Source organism: Sinohyriopsis cumingii, chromosome 12 (assembly GCF_028554795.1).
Source record: "Sinohyriopsis cumingii isolate HCF-2022 chromosome 12, ASM2855479v2, whole genome shotgun sequence".
NCBI classification, from domain to species: Eukaryota; Metazoa; Mollusca; class Bivalvia; order Unionida; family Unionidae; genus Sinohyriopsis; species Sinohyriopsis cumingii.
In genome coordinates this window covers 45549183-45568300 of record NC_142972.1, presented here as the reverse complement: position 1 = coordinate 45568300, position 19118 = coordinate 45549183, and the positions used below count along the sequence as shown (strand labels likewise).

At 36.2% G+C, this 19118-nt stretch overlaps 1 protein-coding gene across 1 annotated transcript in view; it reads right to left on the bottom strand.

The window, feature by feature from the left end:
- Positions 1 to 19118, bottom strand: part of LOC149786369 (sacsin-like) — an 87682-nt gene that overhangs the window by 20056 nt on the left and 48508 nt on the right. Inside the window, exon 7 of the mRNA XM_089975930.1 lies at positions 770 to 2347. Within this exon, the coding sequence (XP_089832056.1) occupies positions 770 to 2347 (1578 nt within the window). The remainder of the gene's footprint in view (positions 1 to 769; positions 2348 to 19118) is intronic.

Sequence of the window (19118 nt, the reverse complement as noted above, 5' to 3'; positions counted from 1 at the left end):
GAAAATTTAGCCATACAAAAAAGGTAATAAGAGTCCCTAAACGGTAAATGCTCTACATTACCCCTTCTCCAAAACAAGAATTTACTGACAAACTCCATCATACCAATTCAGTAAAAAAACATTTAAATACAAGTCTAAGCCAACTAGTTCAGAGGATTCCTGTATGTGCAACATAAAATTCTTTGTCATGGCCTTTATTTGTTTTAAAATTCATACATCAATTTTCTTTGATGAGTTCATAAGTTAATTGTTTGCATTCATTTGTCTTGAATGGTACATGATTTATTTATTCTAGGAATTTCATGCATTAGTTTTGATAAGAATTTGTAAGAATTGTGTGAATTTATGTTTTAAATTATATAACTTATATATGTAAAGACTTCAATAATTCCTAGGCTACTGTATTTTATGCCAATGAATTATTACATAGCAAATATTGTAGTTAAAACATGAAGTGAATTTCATTAGTTCATTTATATAATTAAGATGTGAATTCTATAAACCAAGAATCAGATTTGTTAGCATTAAGAATGCCTACCAGCCAACATTTAGTCCAGCTTGTGATTTATAGGCCACAGCAGGGTGTAGTACTAGTTTATTAAGGGGTCTAAGTTATGTCATAGTCCAATTAGGAATGCAACTTGCTGTTATGGAAATAATTAATCTTTTGTACTAGGTTTATGTATCAGCTGTCAGGCTGTGTACTGACCCATATTAGCCTTAAAATGAAACTCAAGAGAATATACACAAAATGATTAACAATATTTACCATGATTAACCATTATCATGAAATGTTCCAAGAACTGGTGTGTTGATTTTCCCACATGAATAAACCTTTTTTCTAGTCCAGGAAATAGATCAATCACATGTGGTTTGTCCAAAAAGATTTTCTCATGGCAATCCTGCCTGCTTGTAAAAGGTACAAAATTTCCATCTTGCAGTGGGAGTAAGTGAAGTCCTTTCAGCTTATGGTAATCAGCATCCTCAATAAGGAATTCTAGTATTGAAACCTTTTCTTCAAAACTAAGCTCATGGTACTTGGGTCTGGTTGTGAGAATTTTACAGAAATGTTTTGGGCTCAAGTCCAAGATTTCTGGTCTGTCTAGGAAATAACCTCCCACATGCTGAGGAACATCCACCCAATTCTGACCATACATTTGAAGAGTTTTCTTGACATTTTCCTTACACTCTTTGGATAAGGTAGGATAATCGTTAAAAGATGAAAACAATGCATCTTTTGGAGTAATCCACTTTCCACCATCACTTTCTGTAAAGAGAATATGCATGTCCCACAAACTTTTAATGACTTTTTCAACCAAACTCCTCCATTTTTCATCAACCAGTGCCATATCTGGAAGTGCTGCATACACTAGTTCAATCATGTTCTTTTTATTTCCAAAGTTAGTGCAGTGGTTAACCATCTCCTGTATCAACAAGCAGTAGGCACTGGGCAGTATCTCTTGTACAAGGTACTGGTTCCACTGGATGGCATTATCCTTGTGAAGGTCTTGAGACTCCTGTTCTGCTGATGACCACTTCAAATGACGTCTATTCCGACTCAGTGCAAATAGTCCATTAACATGCACTGGAAGTCCTGTCAAACTTTTTGATTCCTGTGGTAGTGGCATGAAGCAGAAAATATGGCCACCTTTTTGAAAACCATCACTAAAACTTCCACACATTGCAATGCCTACATATGGGCAATATGAGAGTGATCTGTCACTTGAAAGCCTTTTTAGAGTGTCTGACATTTCCCCACCTTTGTAGAAATCCGCCACTATCCAATCAACTTTAGTTGTCTTTGGTTCTTTCTCTTCCCCAGCTTTTGTTATGCTCACACAAACATGCCTACAGCTGGTTAGATCTCTCTCAGAACAGCCCCCATTTAACTCTATAACCTTTTGGACGAATTTTGTCTTTCTGTCCTGAGAGGCTGGATCCATCTCTACCTTGACTGCAAGTAAAGGATTCACCATTCCATGATCAAAATGTGTCCCCGTGTCTGTACAAAACAACTCAATGCTTGCCAGACTTTTTAAAAATATGAGGATACTGTGAGTTTCTGTCTGGAAGGACTTGAACAGATCCAGGACCTTGTCAGTCGTATATGTTGTGTTAGACAGGACAGTGGGCATGTCACGCAGTGGAAACCAAAATAATGTTCCTTTGTAATACTTCTGTTTTAATACCCTAGAAGAGAATCCAAACACATTGTTCAGTGCCTCTAGACAGTCTACTCGTGTGGATTTTTTCATGTCACTCAGTTTTATTATGCTGCAAACTTGGTCTTCTGTTTCATGTGGGTTCAGTAATAGTAGCTGATCTCCACTTATAATGCATGGATAGTCTGTCAAAAGAAAACAAAATTACACATTCATGAAATTATTCTGTGAATTAACAGACTTTGACATTAATATAAAGCAGTGACCTTTATAAATATTTCCTAAGAGTGTGCTGAGTTCAAGAATGTTAACTTAATTAGATTGGTTCAAACTGTTTCAAGGTAATTGTGATTACATGTATGTGCTGCAAGCACCTGTCTGATGTAGGCATTTCATTTCAAATTGGTCTTCATTTTTGTATGACAGCTAGGTTGATATACTGAGAACAGAACATCTGATACACAATGCAGCTTTTATGAATAAATCAAAAGATAAATTAATAAAACAATTTATTTTGGTGCTAAATGCACATACTTTTACTATAGGTATAATCAAACAGAAATTTATTAAAATTTTTACAGAAAGTATGAAATCTGATTCGAAACACTCCTAGCATTGATATTTTGTCCTAGATGAAGCATAATACATACATCCAAATTTCTTTTGTGTGTCTCTGATGTACAACCAGAAATGTTCAATAATAATAATGAGCTTAGACTGGTGTAAACCATACAATCTTCTTCCAGACAGTCAAGCTTAGGATTTTATGAGTTGTTTTTTAATAACCATTGTGTAATAGTCAAGGGTGACTACAATGATGTACCATATAGATAGATAGAATAATTAATCAAGATTCTCCATGACTATGAATTGTAAATAATTATACTAATAATAACAGTCTTGTAAAAAGAAAAAGAATGTTTTGAATAAAAGTTATTGAACACTTTTTATAGAGCTCCATCTGACAAGACTTCAGAAAACCATCAAAAGCCCCCTCCCCCCACCAACATTTTGAGTTTTGTACCCTAGATCAGACTAAATACAAGCACACTATAGCTAAACATTGATAAAAATGATTCAATTATGTTAAATATTTTAAATTTCAAACCACCATTTCATATCTAAATCCGTGCACTATCATGTCCATTCCCATCCCATAACATAGTTTAATCAAGTACCACTATGCCTTGTTCACCTAATGAAATGTTTGATACTGACACCAGTCAATATGATTAGCAGCTTAATTGTATTGTATAAAAATTATTACTTAATTAAGAAAGTGCAAGAATGTGAAATCAGAACAAGATATTTAGACAAATGGTAATACTCATTTAGGAATGGCTAATGATGAGAAGAAAAGGAAGTTAAAGATCTAATGGTTGCTCTATTTCATTTTACTTATTATATCTATGTTTAAACTTGATAGAAAAATATGGGACATTCTAGATGACCAAAATGTAAAGCACAATATTTTAGCATCAGTAAATATATGCTTGTCTTTAATTTTGGTATTTTAGCAGTATTTAATTTTTGCAGCATACTGATTCCAAAGTGAATTTGTTTTGGTGGTAGTTTTTACTTACCTATACCTACTGTGATAGTGATAATAATGATTTTCACTCAGATAGTGATAATGATGATTTTCACTCAGATAGTGATAATGATGATTTTCACTCAGTGATAATGATGATTTTCACTCAGATAGTGATAATGATGATTTTCATTCAAATTGATATAATGATGATTTTTATTCTAATGGTGAAAATGATAATTTTCACTCAAATAGTAATAATGATGATTTTCATTCAAATAGTGATAATGATTTTTACTCAGTGATAATGATGATTTTCACTCAAATAGTGATAATAATGATTTTCATTCAAATAGTGATAATAATGATTTTCATTCAAATAGATATAATGATGATTTTCATTCAAATAATGAAAATGATGATTTTCATTCAAATAGTGATAATGATGATTTTTATTCAAAAAGTGATAATGATTTTCACTCAAAAAGTGATAATGATGATTTTCACTCAAAAGTGATAATAATGATTTTCACTCAAATAATGATACTCATTTTCATTCAAATAGTGATAATGATTCATTTTCACTCAAATAGTGATAATGGTCAATAACCATCTACAGTCCCACTGTTGTCGGATGATCAAGGAGCCACCACAAATGTTCAGCAACTCAGTCTGCCCAAGAATCCATAAAATCCCCTTGTTCCTTGCAGACCCATTTGTCATAAAGTTTTAGTCCTTCAACATGAGATAACTACTATCTTCCTCTTAGCCAATGTCACCATCAACATATATACCTACCCAACAAGTACCACTCTCAGCATCCAAATTAGCACCACAGCAAAGACCACACCTCCAACTCTGTGCAAACACACATCAGAGACCCAACACACAGCACACATCTACAACATACAGAACAGGTCCAACAAACATCACAGACATAGCACAGGTCCAACACACATCACAGACATAGCACAGGTCCAACACGCATCATAGACATAGCACAGGTCCATCACACATCACAAACATAGCACAGGTCCAACACACATCACAGACATAGCACAGGTCCAACACATATCACAAGCATAGCACAGGTCCAACACACATCACAGACATAGCACAGGTCCAACACACATCACAGACATAGCACAGGTCCAACACACATCACAGACATAGCACAGGTCCAACACACATCACAGACATAGCACAGGTCCAACACACATCACAGACATAGCACAGGTCCAACACACATCACAGACATAGCATAGGTTCAACACACATCACAGACATAGCACAGGTCCAACACATATCACAGACACAGCACAGGTCCAACACACATCACAGACATAGCACAGGTCCAACACATATCACAGACATAGCACAGGTCCAACACACACACATACATAGCACAGGTCCAACACACATCACAGACATAGCACAGGTCCAATACACATAACAGACATAGCACAGGTCCAACACACGTGACAGACATAGCACAGGTCCTACACACATCACAGACATAGCACAGGTCCTACACACATGACAGACATAGCACAGGTTCAACACACATCACAGACAAAGCACAGGTTCAACACACATCACAGACAAAGCACAAGTCCAACACATATCACAGACATAGCACAGGTCCAAAACACATCACAGACATAGCACAAGTCCAACACATATCACAGACATAGCACAGGTCCAACACACATCACAGACACAGAACAGGTCCAACACACATCACAGACATAGCACAGGTCCAACACACATCACAGACACAGAACAGGTCCAACACACAATACAGACATAGCACAGGTCCAACACACATCACAGGTCCAACACACATCACAGACATAGCACAGGTCCAACACACATAACAGATATAGCACAGGTCCAACACACATCACAGCTCCAACTCAGTTAAACAGCTCTTAGCTGCCAGACTGCCTAACACAAGGTACCAATAGAATGCAACATTTAAAAAACAATGGCTTCCCCAACAGCTTTTAGAAATCTTTTAGTGGTGACATGTTTTATACTGTTGATATGATGACCAATTCAAAATGATCTACCATGCAAAAATATACAGTTATGGAATTTCACAAAACCAACACCATCTTACTTTCCAGAAGGCAACAAAAATACATGTAATATGCATATAAAACAACTAAACATATTATCTAACTTAAAGGTAAGTGATTTAATCACTCAACCTCTTAAAGTCAAGTCTTGTCACGAATGTCACAGTCCGAAACACACAAGAAAAACATACAAGACCTATGTAAAGTAGTGTTAGTGCTCCATTTAATATCACACTTCTGACACCATTGTAACAGGATGATCCCAGTTATATATCCCCCAATATACTTCACTAAAACATGATTCTATATGTAATACACTAATTATGTTGACCCCATGACCTAAATTATTTATTTCTTTAAATTATTGTATAGAATTCTCAACAGCCATCAACTGAAAACTTTACAGAAAATTAACTATACTTGATCTGTTCACTGCTGAAAACATGTTTGTACAACCAACCTTTGGCTCTAATTAGTCAATATGGCATTAAATGACTGTCAGATTTTGTAATTCAAAGCTGGCTAAAGCACACCCAAAATTCCTCTGATGAGCCATTATTTTAATTAATCTGCAACAAGTATTGCACAGAACTATTAATGTTGCTCTTAACACTAAAACCACTCCTGACCAGTAGATCAGCAACTTAATCCTTATAAACACACCTCAACAATCATACAGATACACTGACATGCTGCTGCTAATCATTTCTGTGATCTATGGAGTGTTTAACTGCAGCACAGGGCAAAAGTGGTTGAATGATGTCAGCTAAAGGTAAAGTTAGAAAAATGTCAAATTTGCACAAAAGGTTAGGAAGATAAACCCTTCCAAATAAATATAATATTTAGAATAGTGTTATGTATATTTATTTATATTGTTTGTTGGCATTTGTCCAAGTTGATATGCTATGTAGATCTGTATTTTGTAACTAACCTTAGTCCAAAATTAAGTTAATGGTCTACCTGACTAGTGACATTTAATTTGTAAACAATAAAATACATAGCTAATATCTTTCTATGATTATATATTAAATATTCAGATCATTATTATTGGTAGTAAACATGTTTATTTGAATCTGAATCAAGGACATTAGTTTTTCACTTGGAAATTCGTAAACTTGTTGGTAACTTTGAATGATTTAGAAAGAAAACTGACCCACTGGAATTCATTTGAAACTCTATGCATTTGGACTTGTATATAGGCCTTTAGGGCCATCTGGGATTTAACACATTAACCCCTGGCGACGAGTATACTCGTCGTACTTTACACCCCTGATCTCCCGCGAGCCTCGCTAAAGTGGCTGAGTTTGCATAGCTTGTCTCCCGAGCGCCGAGTTTAAGAGGCAGTATTTAGCAAGGCCTTTCTCCCGCACGACGAGTTAACTCGGCGCAAACCATTGGTCGATTTAAAGCCATTTCCTACTAATGCAGGCAGTTTAACCAATCAAATTTTAGCTTACATAGATAGAGCGCACATTGCTGAACAGCGGGAAATTTTTTTCACTTCGATATCAGTTGATTTAGTGGAAATATTTCGATTTCAAAATGATGCAAATTGATGAGAATCAGCCTCTAGGAGCAGACTTTTTCTTGACGGATTCTGATGGATAATTTTCTGGATTTTAATCAGACGAGATTAATAGTGACATCGAAAAAGCTACTGAAAATAACAGCGGTAGTGACGAAAATGAGAATGTTGAAGAAGAAGAAGAAAATGAAAGTAGAGCTGATCGATGATCGTAAATGATAAAACACACATTGACAAGAGGCTATACCAACTTACCAAGGACCAGCAACGGATTTAGACCCTGATGCAAATGCATTTGATTTCGTGGAGCTTCTTTTTTCTTTTGAATAATCGTTGAATAAATGTTTGGGAAATATACGTTGTTAACATGAGTGTTCATAGTTCAAGGTTTGTTAAGTGTTTTATTAGTTTTAAAAATTTCAGTGAGAATTCTTAGGAAGAAAGGTAAGTAAAGAGCAAATAAAATATGCCCATTTGTGTACAGTATTCACAGGATGTTTAGTTTACAAGAGACGGCAAGTGGAATTTTTGTGTACATAAAATATAATTATTTCATGTGTTGATGGTGTTAATAATTCTTTGTGAATTCATAATGGATTTTATCGATTATTCACGGCAAGAGAAGCAAATTGGCAAGTACATCATTTGTTTTCACCATCATGCATTAGTTTTATTTCTGCATGTGGCATGAAATTTATACCATTATGTATGTAAGTTTACTGAGAACTGCCGTGCCAAATTTGAGCTGAATTAAATGAATGCAAATAAAATAATAACAATTTTATTGTAAGTAGCCCCTCTATAAAAATCTGCAATCCAATTGCTGTCAGCTAGTCACAGGGATACAGGCACTGGAAAGGCTAACACTGCTCTAGGTGATCTCTGCAAGTATGCTTCAGGGGACTGCCTAGCTGTTTGGCTCAGGGGTTAATGTGTTAACTGACAATACTGTTAGGTTCATTTTCAATGTTCAATTTGTATTCTGAGGAAAATAAATTATTTGTTAAAGTTGACAAAACTTGTTGGTTTTTGCTCTTTTCTGTTACTTGGTTTGAAACCATTGAGTCATAACAATAGTAAGATACAATATAACATGTAAACATTAAAAAAATTTAAAATCTATATTAAATAACAATGGTAACACATGTAAAATCCTTGAAACATGGCTTAAATTTGCTCTATAAATCATATTCTCTTAAAATGATTTTCATGCCTGGTACACCCTTATACAGTTTCTTCATGCATTTTTTAACAAAATACTTCTGTCTCACAAGTTGAAAATCTACATACTTGACAACAATGTGCTCCATTGTCAGTGCATAACTGCATGATATTCATTCCAGTCTCAAAGTCCACTCTTAAGGAGATATGCACAAGTCAGGTATGTGTGACCAATGCATAATCAGCACAATACCACCTCATCTAATTTACTCTAATGCATGAAAGATGACACTCTATAATAGTGGGTTTGCTGTTTTTAAATCTGTTTGTGGAGTTTTCATCCTACATCCTTTTTTCCTGCTGTGAAGCACATTCTGATTTATACATCATTTGAAGTCGGTAATGCAATCTTCCATTCAGATATGGGTGACAACAGGACAGCTTTGGCTGATTTATCTTCCCTTTTATTACCCTTAATATGAATGTGACTAGGGAGCCAACAGCACAGAATACTTTGCCAATATTGTACAAGAACACCACTTTTCTGTAATAATTGGGATATTAATAGGTTGTCAGATTTAAGATTCTGCAAAGCTTTCAGAGTGGAAAGGGTATCAGAAACAATGCTGAAATATGCTTTTTGAGAAACTGTAATGCACTTCAAAACTTTGAGTATGGCAGCTATAATTTCGGCACTGAAAACTGAAGCTTGATCCAGATTTTGCCTCATAAGATGATTTCATGGTGTTGCAGCTCCACCTAAATCTCCATCTTGCGAAACATCTGCATATGTATGGCTTTTGTTTCATTGATTACATACACTGTCACACAAACCCATCAAATTAACAGCTTCTGCGTAACATGTTACTAAGAGTGAAAACAAGATATAGTCACTGAGTAATACTGTGATTTTAAGGAAAAGCATGTGTTCCTGCAAAATACCTGTACTGCATGGACAGCAAATTATCATGTGTTTTGAGAATATAAAGCAGTCAGATAGATGTAGAAGTGCAGAGCAGGTGACTCCACGTGATGGACCTTGACCCCTCACTGGATGAAATTAAGTGTAAATGTACCAAGAAGAGGGGGATGAACGTAGTTTTGGGTGGTGATTAAATTTTATTTATGTAATACTTAGCTGATATTATTACTTTAGTATCTCTTTTCCTGGTGCTAGTCTACAGTCCAGGATCTAATCCCTCCTTGGATTAGTAATCAGGGGGCCATAAAGCAAAAGAAGATATATATATATATATATATATATATATATATATATATATATATATATATCCAGTCTGATGCCATACTTCAGACATTTGGAATATTGTCCTTCTTTGACGTCTACTGAGATTAATATGACATCAGAGCAGGAAGTGAGGAGGAAAAATATGGTAATAATAACAGGTAAGTAATACATAAACAAAATAGTTTTAACCGCCTCCTCATTGTTACCCACCAACCCCCTTATAATTTTAAAAGCAGCAATACAACACTTCTTAATACATCAAAACTCATAGATTCTACTAATGTTTTCAACCTCAAACAGTCAGTTAACCAACCCATCCATAAACATGGTCACATTTTAGACTGGATTCTTCATAGACCTGATGATAACATTCTACGGTCCTCCCTGGTATCCCATGACCTTGCATCAGATCACCTCTGCATTATATGCCATCTTGACGTATCAGTCCCTAACCCTCCACCTTTATCTGCTACTAAGAGAAACCTCCGTATGATAAATAGAACCAAACTAATGCACGACATCCAAGCTAACCTAACAACTTGCTTACCTCCTACCGCAGAACAACTCGATAACTGTCTGCGTTCATTACTTGACAAACATGCCCCAGCTACCAAGTGCAGAGTATCAATTCAAAAGTGTTCTCCATGGTATAGCAACATTAGGGACCAGCTTCACACTGCTAAAAGAGACGGCCGTAAAGCTGAGAGGCTCTGGCTTTCCACCAGACTCACTATTCATAAGTAAATCTATGAAGTCGCTAAGAAGAATGTCATAAATATAGTCCATGCAGTGAAATCAGCCCACTACAGTACTTAGATCATAGAAAGTTCCAGCTGCAAAGAGCTCTTCGAGATTACTAACAAGCTAATGTCAAGGAACAAATCAACACCACTTCCAACTACCTTCTCTCCAGTCGACCGTGTGGGTTTGAGTCTAGGATTCGGCTAATGTGGGTATGTGAGAAAGCTTACCAGTAGCTTCTCGTGGGTCGGTGGTTCTTTCTGGGGTTTTCTCTGGTTCTTCCTCCACCATTAATACTGGCTGCCATGCATAGCCTATCATGTGCTGAAAAATGGCGTTAAACCACACAACAACAACAACTCTCCAGTCGACCTTCCTGACATGTTTGCAAATTTCTTCCGTGACAAAGTACAAACCATTAGAGATAAGCTTGACACCACAATTTCAATTGACTCGTTGTCACCATACAGTTGGGATACAGAATTTGAGCGGCAACCATTAGCAGCATTTGAACCTGTCTCTATGGATTTTGGACGTACAATCCTGATGAAGAGTGCACCAAAATCATGCGAACTTGATCCAATTCCAACATCACTGCTGCTTGAGTGCTTAGATCCAGTATTGCCTTCACTAACTGATGTTATTAATACCTCTCTCTCATCTGGGGAATTCCCATCATTTTTCAAAACTGCCATTGTAAAGCCTCTGCTGAAGAAACCAACACTAGACCATAACGATTTAAAGAACTACCGCCCAGTTTCTAATCTTCCATTCATTTCAAAAATCTTAGAAAAGGTTGTTCTATCCCAGCTTGTATCTCATCTAAATTCAAATAGTCTTTTTAGCAATGTACAATCTGCATATCGCCCTTGCCACAGTACTGAAACTACTCTTCTAAAAGTAGTTAATGACATTCTCTCTCTGTTGGATAGCAGAAAGATTACAGTCCTCACCCTCATTGATTTATCTGCAGCATTTGACACAATAGACCATGATATATTACTTCACCGTCTCCAGCATGTATTTGGCATTCATGATACAGCCTTACTGTGGTTCAAGTCCTACATGGTCAACAGGACACAAATTGTGTCTGCAAATGGAATACACTACAGCCCAGTTGATCTATGTTGTGGAGTTCCACAGGGGTCTGTTCTTGGACCTGTTCTCTTCATTCTGTACACTCAGTCGCTATCAAGTGTCATAGATCATCATCCAGTGTCTCACCAATTGTACGCTGATGATACCCAAATATACAAATCTAGCCACCCAAATGAAGTTGATGCTACCATCCAAGGTGTAGAGAGGTGCATTTCTAATGTGAAATCATGGATGACTTGTAACAAGCTGCAGATGAATGATGATAAAACTGAGGCCATTCTGATCACAACACAAAGACTTTCTCATTCACATCCTTTACCTCAAACAATAAATATCAGCAACACCAACATTAAATTCACACAATCAGTATGAAACCTAGGTGTTACTCTGGACAGTACTCTCACATTGCACCAACATGTCATGAACATATGCAAGGCTGCATATCTTGAGCTGAGACACATCAGCTCGGATGCATCAGCTCAATTCGCAAATATCTTTCAGCTGATGCTATTAAAACACTTGTGTGTTCATTAGTACTTTCAAGACTGGACTATTGTAACTCAGTTCTGTCTGGTTCATCTCAATATCTACTCCAGAAACTTCAAAAAGTTCAAAACACAGCTGCTCGGATCATACTTAGAATACCACGATCAGAGCACACCTCCCTGCTGCTCTGTACCCTACACTGGCTATCCATTCAATCCAGAATCAAACACAAAATTTGTTCTCTGTGCTACGTTTCACTGTCGGACTCTAGTCCAACGTACCTATCTGACCTCACCCATGTGTACACACCAGCAAGATACTTACGCTCCTCTTCTGACAATTGTATACTCATTATTCCCACTACGAAAACAAAGTCATATGGACAGCGTTCTTTTGCATACCAGGGCCCAGCAACGTGCAATGAATTGCCTACTGAACTTAGACACAAAGACACAGTGATCACATTCAAGAAAGCTCTCAAAACTCACTTATTTTGACTGCAAGAACAAATTTAAAGACCTAATAATGTTTCCTACCTGAAAGATTCTCAGCATGTTTTTTTATTTCTTAAATTTTTTTCTAATTTCATGTTGTTTGTTTTTGTAATAATATTATTATGTTTCTTATCTGATAGGTGTTGTCTAATGTTGTAAAGTGCTTAGAGCTTCTAAAGATCAGGCGCTATACAAAGTCCTCATTATTATTATTATTATTATTATTATTACTTTGCTGACTTTTACAACTTGGAGAGACTCATAATTTTATCCCAAGATAAGCTGTCAAAGTGAACTTGACATCATTCTAGGCTGCATACCACTGTGCCCTACTGCAGGATGGCTTGACAACTTGCTGAGCTGACACAACTGGATCTAATGTTACAAATGTATTTGCTCTGGTGCAACACTGACTCTAGGTAGGATGAAATGAAGATTGAGTGAGACTGCCAAAATGCAATATTCATAACATTATCCAAAGAAGAATGGTTAAGAAAGACCTGAGACGCAGCAATTATAGCACCAACTGCACTGGGTTTGATTCTCAAGAAAGAAAGATCTGTCTCAGTGACAGACTGACAAGCATTTGTGATAGTCATCTCCTTGAGATGGGTGGTGCCAACATAACAGTACCTTTGAGAGAGAAAAAGATGGTTTTGACCCTCTAATTTCAATATGGAATTAACCAAACAAAAACATCAAACCCAAACCAAGCAAAGAAGTCTATCTTGATCAACCCTAGAGCACATAGAACTGAGACTGAAAATTCCCACTGGATTGATGATGACCAAAATGTAGCTAATTCCAGGATGACAAAGAAGAGAAACTGAATCAAGAGTTCAACTGTCAAGGCATGTATTCACTCCTTATCCTTACTGATGCTTGGGAGAGAAGTCATCTAAAGGGTAAGGTTCTACAAGGAACATTCACTCAGTGTTCATAGGAGGTTTCAATAACAGCCAAGGAACACACCAAAGGTTTCACATATGCTCTAAAGAGCACAAGATTGTCCTCTTAAGTCCAATTACTGAATCACTTTTGAAAGATGAGAGTCCAACTCTATGTTGGATCCCACTTAGAACTTTAGTGTATTGGAGAGGGTTGCCCATATGGGTAGAGACTGAGCAGTTTTAACTTCAACAAGAGAAAATCCACTGCTGCAACAAAGGAGGCATATCAGAATAATGTGCTGCTTACTCATCCAATTAAAGAATAGTCTTCACTTGGCATAGTTAGTATGGGAGGTCAATTATTGCCTTCTAGCCTGGACAGAACAATCTGCAACCCTCTTGAAAACTAATCTTGGCTGACTGATTTTTTATATGGACTTGAATAAAGGTGGAGAATCAGTGATTGGATTGTTGTGTACAGGGATTCTGTCTTATCACAGTAGATGCCTGGGTGTGTCTACAAATAGGTAAATGAGAGAGACAAAAAATGATCATTAGGCACACAGGGAGTTATCAGGAAAATCCATGATGTAGAATATCCTAACAGTGTGAAGGACACAGGTGATTTATCTTACAAGCTAGAAAGTACAGGCATAAATTTGATTCTATGAAGTCATTCACTACCTATCCATTCTGATTAGGATCTGGAGATATTAAAAGAGAGGGACCTTGTTAAAACTTGTTGCAAGCAAGGTTACCACTGGCTTCCACCACTGTTGAAAAAGCTTCTGTGCTAACAACTGTTGCACAGGCTGTTATGTAAGGAAGGAACCAAACCTATCTGGCCTGTCTGCTAAAATATTTCACTTTCCTAAAATGTGATAGATTCTAAGAATAATTTCCTCCAAAGATGTCCATGAGAGGATGTTCCTTTCATGTTGACCATGGTGACCACAACACTGCAGTGCTTTCTGGCATTGATACACCCTTTCAGTGATAGGAAATCAGTTCCCTAGGTTGTTAATTTGAAGAGAAGATTCCTTCTGAGAGCACAATGCCTGAAGGACTACCCCTCCAGGCAATATTTAAGCATCCCACTCCAAATATGTGACACTGGTATATGGATAGTGTGAGGTTCTGGAATACATGCTGCCACTCCAGCCAGAAACTTCTCCTGATTTAGCCATCAACTCATGTGGTGAAGAAATTTGTATTCAAAAGGAATCTGAACTGAAAGTGGTATATACAATGCCTACTTTGCTAGCAGCAGAAAATGGAGAGGACTCAGATTCAGTCTTCCTAAGAGAACTAGAATTGCTGCCAGTAGAAGCTAGCAGACAAAAAAAACTCTTCTCAAATGCTCTTTTATAGATAGCATCTGTGTGGCCTGAATTGTCCCAGGATTTGTGATGAAATTCATTCACACATAAATGAAATGTTGACATATTTGACTTCTTTTGGTTGAGGATTAGCTACAGACAAGTCACTTTTTTCCAACAGTGTAATATGTCTCTAGGTAATCATCTTGGACATTCAACCTTATGAATGACACTAATGTCTCCATCTTCAAGTGATCTTCCAAACTATTTTTAAATGGATAAGGGTGATAATTTCATAAAATATGTTTGCTTTATATGAAAACCAGAAAGATTCTGGAACAAAATCCTGGACATTGATGCTGCATTACTCTCTTTATCAATCTTCCAACCTCAGGGATTCCAATTTGCATTACCACATTAAGTCCTTTAAGTTTGATATCATTTATGTGAATCACCTTAAAAAAAAACATAAACAAACACTGAATATGTTTAAATATGCTGTCAGTTTGGATTAGTTCATATCTTAACGTACTTGTTTTGATCTGGAATTATATCCCACTTCAAAGAAATGATCCAACTAGTATTAAATCAGTATAGTTCAAGTGACATACAACTGATTATCTTATACAGCCAAGGGAGCTAATTAAAAACTGCAAATATGCTGACATATCTCAGTTTAGGAGAAATGTTGCACTTAGATCTTATGTAAACAGATGCAATAAGTTTGGAAGCACATTAAAAATATGTAGATCATTAAATAGGGCTAACAGTCACTGCCAAATATTTTGTTCCTAGAAAAAGTAATACTCTTGCTACTGGTGAAATGGTCATACATTCAAACATAAGTCATTATTTCTCATTACATAAGAAATTTAGACATGCCTTTTTGCACAGTAACAGAAACTAATTTGTTATTTCTAATGTTACAACTCTATGGTCATAAACCAAGTAACAGAAAAAAGCAAAACCAAAATGTTTTGTAAAACTTACAGTATTATGAATTAAATCCAAAAATAATCCTATAAAGTTCTACTCAAGTCAAAGAAGAATTAAATGTTCCAAATGAATTCCTGATCCTCGAATATACTGGTCTGTACAATTCTGATGTATCAAAATGGCATTGTCCAGAACTCCATTCATTAAATTCAAAGAGTAATATTTTAGCCCAATGAGCACTTTGTAATTCCTATGAATAATTCAAACAAATGTTTCCTCTCAAATCTGTCTAAACAAAAACATTAAACACATTTGCAGACTGATGTTACAACAAGAACATAGGAAATAAGAATGAAATAATTGTCCAGCTCTACCTATTTATACACAAGCATAGAGTTCAAAAACACATTTTCTGCTACTAGCTATGTGGCACTTCATGCTATCCCACATTGTAAAAGAACTCACCTGACAGACCCATCCAATGAGAAATAACTTAATTCTTCTAAGTACCAAGATAACCTTTCTAGCCAATGAGAAATTACATCAAAGTTGTCAAAAGGTCAATGTCTAGGTTGAATTTGCCACATATGAATAGCTCAATGCCTATAAAATAGAATCTATACCCATGGACACAAATTAGCTATCTATTATCTTAATTATAGATGATCACTACAATGTACAGTAATAAACTAATGTTACACAAAAACAGATACAATTGTGTACCAAAGGTTACACAAATATACACATAGATAACACCAAATTGTTCTAATTTTTTGCTGTTGGAGAAAAACGTTTCAGATATATCATAAAGTACAATATTCTGCCAAAAATAGATGACTGCCATAACCTTTTCATAATAATCATTTTGCCTGACATTAATAATTTGCTTAATTTTTTTTACGATTGAAGTTAGTTATTCTATTTGCTCTATTGGCTTTGTATCCCAAATGTCACTTATCTAACACACAAGTCCATGGCAGAAGCTGTTCTACTGGCTGAAACATTTTTCCAGGAATCCAAGATATTGTTATTTCTTCTGTCTTTTTACTATTTCTGATTGTCAAGAACTGAATCAATCTCAGACATTCTTGAGAAATTACAATATACCCAATATTGTAATGAAATTATTTGCTTACATGTTTCTGTTAATATGTTCAAAGTAACGAAACATTTTCTTACATGTTTTAATTCATATTTTCATAAGATAGAAGTTACACATGCAGTGCAAAATTTTGTTACGACCTTTGACCCTGAACATGATATCACAGATAGTAAATCATTGAACCTGTCTCAGAATATATCAATATACTCACATGCTAAGTTTGGTTAAATCTAGACATGTTTTTAGTTTTGCATACTGGTAGCAGCAAAATTGCTATAAGAAAGAATTGCTGTAAACTTAATGTCATATTAGGGAAACAGTGCTAAACCATGTCTGATTGTCTTTTATAACAGTCTACCAACAGGAAGGAACATAATGAACTCGTGGAAAAACTATAAAATTTTGTCAGCCTTTAAACAAACTGACTATCACTTTGGACTTGTGTAGTAATCACTCATGTGACTTATGCATCATCTTGTGCAGTACCTTAGAGTATGACCACTGGCTATCATGGTTAGAGCATATGACTTGGATGCAGGAGGATGCAGGTTTGAACCCTGGCCAAGTCATACCAAAGACTTTAAAAAATGGTATTAGCAGCTGCCTTGCTTGGCATTCAGCATTAAGAGGTTATTGTTTGTCACGTTTACCCCGACCCAGAGTAGCCCCAGTTTGAAACATGTATAATCAAGGTAATTCTGACAAGCCATTGTTTGATGTTAAACATTGCCGCAGGCTACCACTAATCCCTTACGTAAGATTGCCGTGGCTAGAAGTGGAGAGCCAGACCTAGGAGCTGTGAGGCTGCCAGATAGTCAATTATCACCTAGTTGTGGAAACGTTTGTCCAGAGCAAAAGAAGTTGCCTGAAGAAGTGGGAGTGTCTTAACTTCTTTTCCCTGCAGACAGACAGCCAGGTTGAACTGGCCACTAAGACGATTGGACAGGGTCACAGCGCCACCCAATCAGAATCAAGATAGGGAAGAGACCCTGATTTCGGTAGAATGATATCTCCGCGTCTTCCGGCAAGAATTAGTTTGCTAGAAAGTTTGCCCAGAGGAGGATAGCGTAACTCTGAACAGCTATTCATTATTGGCGGGAATATCTTAGAATAGGAAATTCTAACTACAGACAGTTTCAAATAAGAAGCTTTGAGGGACAGACCAGTTACAGTTTGGTCCCCTAGTCTCAGATAGAGAGATGAAGGAAAGGAGAAGAAAGGAGAGAAGTCAGGAGAAGTTGAAGTCTAGGAGGAAAAGGGGAGAGAAGGGAGGAAGAGGTAATTGGGAGCAAAATTGGAGGAGGAGATAGTCGAGAGGGAAATGTAGTCGAAGGAGGTGTTGGAGGAACAGAAGGAAGGAAGGAATTAGCGGTAAAGAAAGAGATGAGTAGATGCAAGGACAGGGGGAAAATTGAACTCACTCTGTAAATCATGGGATGAATTAGGCTGTCACTTGGTCGAGGGAAAGATGGGTAATTGAGAGTTTATCATTTTAAATTATCGAATTTATTAAATTGTTATTAATTGAACTTCATCTTCATGTTCTCTATAATTTAACCATCAGCATTGCTGACTGGGGGCTCAGAGCTGTAAATCTACCTCACTAATTTAACTTTCTAACCCCATGAGACTGAGTGGAACTTTTATCATAATTTACTTAATATATATTGGAAGAACCCCACCCCAATGCGTGCAACCGTCACATTGTTAGAGCTAGTCAGCCTCAGGTGTCAGGATAAAGTGACTGGGTGCAACATGATGCAATATTTCTGTGGCATGATGTCCTAGTGCTAGACATCACAATAAAGTGCCACAATGCAGACATCACAATGCAGACATCATAGTGATATGACTAATATTGTTGTGATAACTATCAATTCTGCTGATTCAAAAGTAGTGATAACAAGGTATAAAACATGGCCACCATGGCCAGAAAATTGTAAATTTAATAAAGACCATTTTTATCTAGGACCAATGAAACAATATGCAAAATTTTACTGGATATTTGAGTAGCAAAAGTGTCATTAACTAACAAACAGACATCATAAAAGTCTTTTAGTGAAAACCTCATGTTCATTGACTAAACCATTCAGGAGGAAAAACATTAACAATATTTTCATTTAGAAACAACTAGACAATCATAATAAGTGTTTCAGTGAAATCTCATTTAAATTTAACCATTCAAAATAAGTAACAATAACAAATGTTTTCAAAATGGCCATACAAAAAATGTGAGTTACTCAAGCTTTTTGGGACCAACTAGAACTTGGTAAAAAAAATGTGTGTAAATTTTCATGGTAATCCTCCAAGTAGTTTAAGAATAGTGGCAATAACAAACTTGTACTT